Here is a 10,591-nt window from a genome sequence, read left to right as displayed (position 1 = left end):
TTGACACTAATACATCATCAAGCACAGAAGTCTCAGGAACAGCTGAGAATCCTATGACTGTAACTAACTGTACCACTATTAACTCAAGTCTACACCCTGAACCTTCCAGGCCAATGAGCTCCTCCCTGAGATAGAAGTGTAATGATTGTACTGTATGATGTACTGTATGTGTGAGAGAGAGGGAGAGAGAGAGAGAGGGAGGGAAGGAGGGAGAGAGAGATCATGTGATGAAGGAGAGAGCTTGGCTTGCTGTGCTGAGCTCGGAGGTAAGACACACACCCACACACACACAGAGCGAGGCTGTGCAGGATTCAGTCTTATCGCTGCTGCTGGCACCGCAACCCGAACGACGCGTCGGGAGATCGGTGTGCAGCTGCTCCTGGAGTCTGGAGCGGAGAGCAGCGGGGTGAAGCCTCCATGTCTCCGGCTCTCCTCTCACACCCCGGCCTGCTCCTGTTCTCGTTACCGGGCCTGCTGCGCTGAGATAATGAAAGGATGGCCGAGCAGAGATGCTGGGACCACGCGGGGCTGACGGATGCTGCCGCAGAGACCCGCCGGGATGAGCAGCCGCATCAGCGCGCCATGAATTCGGCGGAGGAAGCAGGTGCGGAGGGCCTGAGTCTGGAGGACATACTGAGGCTGTACAGCCAACCCATCAACGAGGAGCAGGCATGGGCGGTGTGTTACCAGTGCTGCAGGACGCTGGCGAGGGGACACCGGAGCGGAGGGAGCTCCTCCGCCGCCACCGGAGCATCACCAGCGGCGGCTCCGAGGAGAATATCCGGAGCAGCGGATGTTAGGATCCAGAGAGATGGGTCCGTGATGGTGGAGCACCGGGGGTGTGAAGGTAAAATCTTATGTAAGAGTGAGTGAGCCCTGAAGCCACTCAGATCTAGGCCACACCATCACTTGCATTTCAAGTAGTGGAGTTGTTGTTATTGTCCTCGTGTTGAAGATCTGAATGAAAGAGCTGGAGCATTACAGAGCTACCGCAGTGGAACAAGCTCACTGCAAAGAATAGGAGCAGCTGAACGTTGTTACACACTCGGGGGCTTGATTTGCAGGTCAGGATTACTGTTATCTGCAGCCTGTAGTCATGGCTCCATTACTCATGACCTGTAGTCAGCAGTGGGCCTTAACAAAGGGAGTCTTCCTCTCCCACACAGAGCCCTCCATGGCTCCTCATGCTGTGTTGTCACTGAACGCTCATCTATGTCCTCGTCACGTGTGTCTGCTGTGCTACCATGTGGTTTCACCTTTTATTAAAAGCCTCCTCACATCAGATCACTGTGTGCATTCCACTTCGTCTGATTGGATGACAGTGGAAGCTGATTGGTGCCTGGATATTAAGTTGTGACAAGTTTCCTGCAAATCTCAATCAATCAATAGCCCGTATTCAGAAATTACAATTTGGCTTAAGAAGGTGCAACATCCTCGGTCCCCTCAACAAGAGTAAAGGAAAAAACGTTTAACAGGTGAAATGTAGAAACCTCAGAGAGAGACACATGTGAGGGAATAGATGCAGAAGTACAATAGATGCAGTGTATATCTCACTGTGTCAATGAAGCCTGTTTCAGCTGCTCCTAACCACCTATGACACAGGGGGTCCTGTTGATCCCAGCTATAATTAATGATGTGCTATTTAGCGCAGGGAAGTTGGGAGGAGGTGTTATAGGGCCCAGCCTGTGTGACACTGTTTCTATTATCAAGCAGTGTGCAAAATGAAAAAATGAGTGCAATTATCTGGAAATTTCCCTTATAGGGTTTACAGTTTTTCAGTGGGGCTATGCATCACTTTTATGATGACTCTATTGTACTTGATGATAATTAGTACTCAGGAGAGACTGGGTTGTCCTCTAACCAGAAGGTTGGTGGTTTGATCCCAGTCTCCCCTGCTGTGCTTGCCAAAGTTTTCTTGGGCAAGATACTGAATCCCAAATTGCCTTTGAAGGCTGTGTATGTTAGTGATGTATGACAGAGAGAGTACTGCCATAGATGCACCGTATGAATGTATTTGTGAATGAGTAAGTGGCAAAACTGGGCTCTAAAGTGCTTTTAGGGTTTATCAAGACTTGAAAAGTGCTTAAAAATACAGACCACTGACCATATGTGAGGATGTTTCACTGTGTCTGTGTCTATTTCCCCCGTATCTGAGTTACAACAGATAAATGTAAATGAGGAATCGACCAGGATTCAAACCAAAACAAAGCAAATGGCTCTGCGAAGCCCTGCAGTGAATAATAACATGCACCTAAAGCAAACACATCACGGTGTCTCATCGGACCGAGGCCTGCCATGTTCATCATCTGCCGTAATCACAATTGAGTGCAGAGCAGACAGGATTCAAACTGCCTATCTATCCATGTCTGTGGATAGTGGCCCCAGGGACGAGCTATTAACACAAATAGTGTATAACACACTGTAAAGACGTCTGCTGATTCAATGCTATGGCTTTTAAACCAACAAATGCACCACATGCTCATTCGAATCAACTTTTATGAGTGAATGTGAGAGGCACAGCTGTGATGACGGTGCTGGTGTGGCCTGTAGGTCTATATGATTAGAATGAATGGGCTATTTATAGGAGCATGGAAGCAACCATTGGAGAGGGGGGTCCGGGCTTTTATTCCTCCGTTGCTTATGGACTGCCACATCATGCAAAAATTAAACCATGGATAATGCTTTGCGCTTTATTTATTTATTTATATATGAGATATTTTAGCAATTATTAAATAGCAATTATTATTGCTGTCATATTTTCTTTTTCTTAATATTTCCCTTAGCAGTCTGTGTTCTTCTTTCACAGATGAACCTATTTTCATGTCAGCTCGTTTCACATCAGACATGGAATATGGAAAAATATCCGATGCTTGGTCTTTGACAAATGAAGTGAAATCCACAGATTTCCCACATTGAATCAAAACTGATCAGAGGTGAAGAGCTGCCTCCTGAGAGCTGCGAGGGGAATCACTGCTGTCTTTATCAGTGTGACCATCATACAAAAGCTTTTAGTTTCTTGGGTAGTTTGCTGTCCTCATCTGTGCTGTTCAGCGCAGGTTCTCACTTCCTGATGCGTAACCTCAGGTCACTGATGGAGACAAACTAATCAGATAAATCTGTGACCACATTTAGAGGGATTGGGGCAATTCTTATTCACAAAGCTTCCCTGTGCGAAGAGTTTCTCCTTGTGATGAAATTTTGAGAAAATACTTAGAATTTAATTTTTTAAGAATTTCCTCTCCTGATCCTGATCCTGATAGAATTTATTCAACAGAGATATTCATTAAATAAACCAGACCTTGGATAATTACACCATGTAATGGAACTTAATGTCATGATTCAGCCTGTTGATTTCACCGTCCATTCTGTGTCCATTATCACTACGACACTTGGATCAACTAATGGCACCTTTAAAGAGAGTGCAACACACATAGCAACAGAGTCGACCACACATCCTCACCAAAGTTAAAGCTAGCAAGATGCTAAATGGTCTGGATTTATGTTGCCCTTTTCTGGTCATTCATTAACATGTTGCATCTATGTGCAGCACTTTTTCTCTAATACATCACTAATACACTGCTGATACACATCAGGGGTAATTTGGGCTTCTGTTTCTTGCCCAAGGACACTTCAGTTCGTGGAATAGGAATGAACCGCAGACCTTCTGTTAGTGAATGACACGCTCCAACTTCTGAGTCACAGTCACCCCAAGAGCAGGCAACATGAAATAATGCAAACAATCCATCCCCTCCCATCGGCCCTTTTGTCAAAGCAATGCCCCTCAAATACATGAACCTGAAGGGTGCACACAGGCAAGCAGATCGATTAGTGACATACCAGAAACACATCCAATCATTTTATTTGGACCAAATAAATTGGAAATTTTTCAGACAACTTTATTATTATGGCTATTGGGACATGAAGAGGGCTTCAACAAATAAGATAAAGATTGTTTCAGAAACAACTTACCAACTCACGTGTCTGTTTCGTGGTTGCTCAGAGAAGTTTCCTAAATCCGACTTTTTTGAATTTGTCTGAATTCAGCCGCTGAAGCCCTCCACTGCTAAACTGACGTACATTTAAACCCAGATAATGTTCGTTTCAGAGCCTGTTCTCATTCAGAAGCACATTCTCATCATGACTCAATTATCACTTGATGACTTCTCACTGTGTTTCTGAGAACACACTGACACACGTCACACATCTGCATCATGCAGCTGCACGGCGTTCAGATCTGCTGATGCAAGTGGAGGTCATGAGATGATGTCAGAGCTGTTGTGATGCTGCTTTACTGCGCGTTACAACACAAAACAGTCGATTGTTGAGTGGGTCGTTCGTCAGCGGGCTGTTTGTTCATGAAGTAAAAGCTGGGCTGATGTCGCCTTGGGAAACACTTAGTGGGTGTTCTTTTTTGAATGGAGTACCTTCATGCATTGCGGCTTGTTGGGTGGGGTTTCGTCGTCATCAGTCACATGCAACATAATCTACGAGAGTTATTAGAAAAAAGATATAGAGCCTACATTAAACACTTTTTGCACAGATTTAAATTCCTAGGATATTAAAGTTTTTCGGAGAGAACGTCAATATTTGACGTAAACACATTTTATTTTATCATTGGCTCATTTTAAGAGGACATACTGAATAATGAAAAGTCTTTTTGCCTCAGGTCCTTAAATTCAGATTTGTCTTTATGAAGTTTTCTCAGCTGCAGTTCCACTTTGTGAAATTGCCTCATTTGAACCTATTCATTTACTTACTGCAGCTTTCATTTGTGATTGATAATAATTGCCAGCTTCTCTTCAGTTGGATCTTCATTATGTAGGTGGCTCCAAAGCTCCAGAGCCAGGACTCTGAGGATTTTAGAAAAGATAGAGAAACATCTACATTTGTAAAATCCTTTTTTTTTCAGTCTTTTTTTAGGTAAAAAATTTCATAGTGATTCTATCAGGCCTCTAAAACTTTTCAACTTTAACAATCACTTTGCCCTTAATCAGGTTTGACTGGTACATTTCCTCTCCATTGGCTTTCGGCACCTTTGCAGTGTTAGTCCTATGTGATCCAGTTGGTACAACAAAACAATACACACATTATATTACATTGAAAGTCCTTGCCACTGAAAGGAATCACCGAAGATGGAACCACTGTAGATAAACACTGGGTTTTGCTCAAAAGGGAAAGTTGTGTTGAAAATGTTTCTGTACATTTAGACACAATCACAGTATATGGATTGAACGTAGGACTGTATGACCTTTGACGTGAATGGCTCAGAGAGCATCACCATTTCATAAACACAATACATGTTCACTGTAACTGAACAATGTGTAGATTTACATATTTTATGCTTGTAAGCTACTTTGTGAATAGGCTGCTTATCATAACACTGTTTTCTTGTTTCCCTGCAGATAAATACAGCCCTTGCACAACAACAGAGGTGAGTAACTCCACTGTAATTCTCTTTTCCTTGCTGTTTCATCATCACATGCTGCCAGAGATTTGAACACTATTAACGTGAACATATTATCAAAGTGCCCACCATAGGTGTGGGAGGAAAGAAGAGCATATATGAAGGAAATGCTTTGTACATTAGGTCTGTACATTTGGAAGAGACAGACTTTGTACCTGTGTTGAAATAATCAGCCTGCCATCCCACCCTGATGGCTTTTTATCTCGGTTTGGTCACATACTTAATTGAAACTGAGGCAACAGTCATGCACAGTTATTATTAGGGCTCCTGACACAGGCCTTTGCACTGCTGTGTGATGTTAACTGCATGTTACTGTTGCACAATCCAATTGCTAAGTGTTAAAATGTGTGTGTTTTAAAATGGGGCGTAATTAGATTTGCAAAAATTGTTTCCAATGTTTATATCAATCAACTTCAGAAACCGCAGAGAATGCATGCTGGGAAACTCCAGTGTTTCTGGAAAGGTGCCAATCAGTCGATTAATAAGATATGAAGGGAAATATGGTGTTCCGAAAGATAATGGCAGGCTTAACCACAATTATAGCATGATTTCTTTTTCAAACATTTACCCTCCACAGTTGGTTACATTAGCTAGTCACGGTAAGAGTGGCAGCCACAACAGCAGAGACAGCATTACAATTAGAGGAAACTTTCTGCTGCAATAATCCAAGTGTAAGCAGTGTCAGATAGCGCTGTGGTTGAGACCATTGGTCGTGTTAATCCTGCAAAGCAGCTGCTGCAGGTGCTTAGACCAATACCTACCTTATACAAATAAAACAAGTGTCATTTTCTAATGTTTTAAATTGTTGGACTGTCACTTTAAATCACAGACCATAAAAAACAGGTACAGCTCCAACAGTGTCTGTGAAATATTTTCCAATGAGTGATGGTTATACATTTAGAAACCATTAGAGTAGTATTGTCCAGGTGTCCCATCTTTGAGCCTGTTCCTTCACCCAGTTATTTTCTCCACCACATCCGGAGTGCTCAGCAGGCTTCTCTGACTGGTTGATTGGAAATGTCACACAGCAACGCCTCCTGTTTGATGTGGAGAAATTATATAGGTAATTGTGTTTAGGTTACTTTTAGGTTATGTATAATTAAGGTTAAGTTTAGGTCTGTTTAAGGTTCGGGGGGCAATGGTTAGGTAGTAGCTATGGTTAAGTTTACAGTATCTCCAGGAAATATGTCAATGTAATGTCCCCTGAAGTCATGGAGACACGACTGTGTGTGTGTGTGTTTGTGTGTGAGTGTGAGACATTTTGCACACTAACTGAGGATCTGTTCCCAGTTCATTAGAGACAGTGTGCAGTCACTTTCAGGGACTTTTGGAGTTGGATTGCTGTGTTATATAGAGCTGCAATAACAGATGGACAGTCAATGAATAACTCAAGCATGCACGCTCTCTCACACACACACACACACACACAGTCAAGGCAGAGAATGTAAAACTGTATGGATAAATCCCTTCTAAGCAGCTTTGCAGCAGAAATGAGTTCTCACAATACAGTGTGTTACAGACGGGCTGACAAAACTACTGGCAACTTTTCGAGCTGCTTGGTGCTGGCAGCTTTAAAACCCACAGCAGAGTATTAGCATTCTGCTAACCTGCAGTGTGGAATCAGCTCAGAGCTGAATGACCAGGAACACGTGTGTAGTCATAGCTGACACACATTTGCACATGGTTTCAGACAACAAATACTCTTGCAAATGATTCGACCGTGAATGTCAGATGATGCTTGTTTTCACCAGAGCCAATGAACCGAGCTCTTCCTGGCACAGCCAGCTAAATGGATAATGCTCGTTTTTTATATAATCACTTGGATATCCATCCATCCATTATCTATACCACTTATCCTTTGAGGGTCATGGGGGAAACTGGCATTGGGTGAGAGGCAGGGTATGTCCTGGACAGGATGTGAGTACCTGGAGAAAACATGTAAACTCCACACAGAAAGACCCTGACTGAACCGGAATTTCAACCAACCTCACTCAGATAATTCTGTCTTGACCTACACATTGCTTCTCTATTTTTTACCTTAGCGAAGGAGGTTATGTTTTAGTTGCAGGCAGAAACTGTGGCTCAGCAGATAGAGGGTCAATTATAAAACATTGAGGTTGGTGGTTCGAGCCCCGGTTCCTTCAGTCACTCAGTCCAAGTGTTCTTGGGCTAGATACTGGACCTGAAATTGACATATTAATATGTGTATGAATGAATGCAACTTGTTCTGTCTGTCTGTTAGCAGGATTGTGCAAAAACTACCCAACCAATTTTATTGAAACTTGGTGGAAAGGTGGGCTGTAGGCCTAGGAAAAAAACATAAACTTTAAGAGTGGAGTCAATTAAAGCTAGGGTTGGTAATCCTGGTTAAGCTACACTATGAAGAAGATGCAACTGCTACATCCCACCCCCTCTCGCCCCCAAAACACAATGCAACCCCCTTTAAGGAATTTTTTTCATTTTCTTCAAACTTTGAAAGATTGGTGAATTTATTTATTTCAAAATTCATGGAAAATCAGGCGTATTTAGACTGATGTTTATGAGTGTGTGCACTCTGGTGCCTATTGATTGAATTCTGATTATTCTAGTTTCTCTTGCTCAAGCTTTCTTGATTAACCCTGTGCCCATGCTAGTTTGCCCACCTGATCCTGTGACGTGGTGTTACCTCAGAAATGTGTGGATTATGCTTCATCACATTCCCCTCTGTCAAAGTTTAACTGGGCATCCTCTAAATAGCTTTGAAGTTTGAAGGGATTAAGAGTTCGACATCACATCTAGTGTTTAATGTAAACAGAACATTCACTCAGGAATGTCCGGTGGGTGGCTCTGCTCAGCTGATGTGATGCTTGCTTTTATGATTCCTGTAGGGCTTGTGTGCAGGACAAAAAGAGAAAAAAAGGTCATAAGAGATCAAATCAAAGTGCAGAAGTGGAAAAATTTACATGTCGTGGTTCAAGCGTTCCCTCTGTTCTGTGTTCTGTATGTGAAGTCATGTGGTGTCCAGCAGAGAGAAAACCAAAGCAGCCACACTCAGTCATATGACAGTCAGAGGGCAAAGCAGTGGAGTGAGGCATAAGAATCTGAGAGGAATTTCCTCAGCAATTCTTTGTGCCTGAGTGGAAATAGTCCACGCTTATTCCTCTCTTACAGTGAGTCAACTCACAATATGAAGCTGTGTCATTAGGGGAATGTTTTTGCATAAACTGTACTGTCAGTCCACATTAGCCAGTCAATTCCTTGGCATCAACTGACAAAAGAAAATAATGTAATCAATTATAAGCCGGACATGTTGATTTCATGGTAACATCATTCCCTCATTGATACATGTTTTTTAGATGTGGATTTGTGAATTCTCCAATATTGTGGCAACTATCGTCCATAAAAAAAACGAAAAAGATGCAGCTAAGCAAGCTCCTAACTGTTACACATTCAAAAAAGGATCCATGAGTCCAAGATGGGTTTTGTGGCTTAAACTTAAAGCAAAATGTGACGGTTGACAGGAAATGTAGGAGCTATACTCCCGTCTTTGTCTAGATCCCGCCAAACAAATTGAACAGGTAAAGAATAAAACTGAAACCACAACCCTTTCCCACCTTACCCTTAATTCATAATAAATTAAATATCTGCAGCCTTAATAAACAATTATAAACACCAGCTAAATATTAAAATTGGCTCCTTCAGGGATTCAGATGGAACAGTTGTGGTTTTCTCAAATTGTAGATGAAATTGAAAAATAAAAACAATTACCATGTGTCATCACACACGTGGTGAAGATGACTGTACAACTTTAAGCTCAACATTCAGAGCAAGAGATTCAATAAATAATGTGAAGAAGAAATGAAGAGGGCAGACGCTTTGCTTTCAAGTACCAGAGAGTTTCTTTTATTTTTTGAAGTGATGATGGTGTTTTTACATCATGTAGAGTGTATCATAAGTTTCCACGTTCTGGGCTCACCACCACAGTCCACTGAACCTTGCCGTTCAGCGGAGCGTTTCTCAGATTCCTTGTATGCTTTTCATAGTCTTATTCTTAATTTTAAATATTTCTTGAAACATTTCAACAATTCTGTTTAAAAGAACGGTACAACATCTTGGTTAACATGCTTAATTGCCGTCTTGCATTTTCTGTATGGGTTGTGTCCTACTGGGTTCTAATATACCTCTTTTATACCAAATTCAGTGGGTATATGCAGGTTTTTCAAATGATTGAGTCTCTACCACTTGCCATTAGAGGTGTTTGCCAGTCTGTTTCCCCCCCCTGATGTGTCATGTTCCACTAAACAAACATGCCAGAAACAAAGAAGCTCTCTCACCTCCCCATCTTGCCTGTGTTGCATTTTGCACAAGATGAAGCAAAATCGCTGTAGCATGTTGTTCCCAAGATGTAAAAACAATAAATACATAAACATTCATGTATATTTATGTGCCAATGCCCGGAAGTTCAATGCACAATTTAATATTGTGCAGGAAAAGGTGCTGCGTCAGTGTCTACACTGCCAGCACGAAGAAGAAACTAGCGCGTACACCCAGGCTGTCTACCGCAGAGTCATTTAACCAGGGTAGTAAATGTCGATCGTATCCATTCCCATTGCAGAAACAAGCCAGATGAAGTGCTCATAAGGTTTAACACTCCAAATTTCAAAAAAGCAAATAACAATCTTTTCCAATATGTCAAACTTACCTTCAAGAAATAGATGCAACTTTAAGTGGATACTAAAATAAAGATTATTTCAGCTTCAGTCCGTTTCAGTTTATTTATAAGGAGACTATGAAAAATGTAACTGCTTCTTGGTGTCACATTTACAAACCCCGGATGTGTTGTAAAGAAATACAATGAAACGACAACAGCTGAACTGGCTGTATTCCTAGAGTCTGATGTTACTATGAAAAAAGTGCAATAAATAATGTTTTGCAAAAACATAATTCATAAAATAAAAGCTTAAAAGGATTATAATCTACAGTGGGGAGGTAAAATTCCACTTAGCTCTGTCAGTGTTTACTCTCCCTGCTATAACCCAATCCCTGTGGGTCCACTAGAGAGGAAATATAAATGTTTTAAATCCTCTCATTGCTTCAACAAACCTTTAATTCCAAGCACTTTGAGCTGATTGTGGTAATTCCCTGCTG

General features: G+C 41.8%; 1 protein-coding gene across 4 annotated transcripts in view; it reads left to right on the top strand.

The window, feature by feature from the left end:
• The first annotated feature begins 218 nt into the window (after positions 1 to 218).
• spire1b (spire-type actin nucleation factor 1b) overlaps positions 219 to 10,591 on the top strand; it is a 37,195-nt gene continuing 26,822 nt past the window's right edge. For 3 of the 4 annotated variants that reach the window (XM_020091153.2, XM_020091154.2, XM_069537359.1), the window contains exons 1-2: positions 219 to 847; positions 5,403 to 5,431. In XM_020091153.2, coding sequence (XP_019946712.1) covers positions 496 to 847; positions 5,403 to 5,431 — 381 coding nt within the window. In that variant the 5' untranslated portion in view covers positions 219 to 495. The remainder of the gene's footprint in view (positions 848 to 5,402; positions 5,432 to 10,591) is intronic. The other variant, XM_020091155.2, reaches the window with a different exon arrangement.

This window comes from Paralichthys olivaceus, chromosome 13, assembly GCF_024713975.1.
Source record: "Paralichthys olivaceus isolate ysfri-2021 chromosome 13, ASM2471397v2, whole genome shotgun sequence".
In the NCBI taxonomy this organism is placed as follows: domain Eukaryota; kingdom Metazoa; phylum Chordata; class Actinopteri; order Pleuronectiformes; family Paralichthyidae; genus Paralichthys; species Paralichthys olivaceus.
The sequence above is the reverse complement of the archived record's forward strand: the minus strand, read 5'-3'. Positions and strand labels throughout refer to the sequence as shown.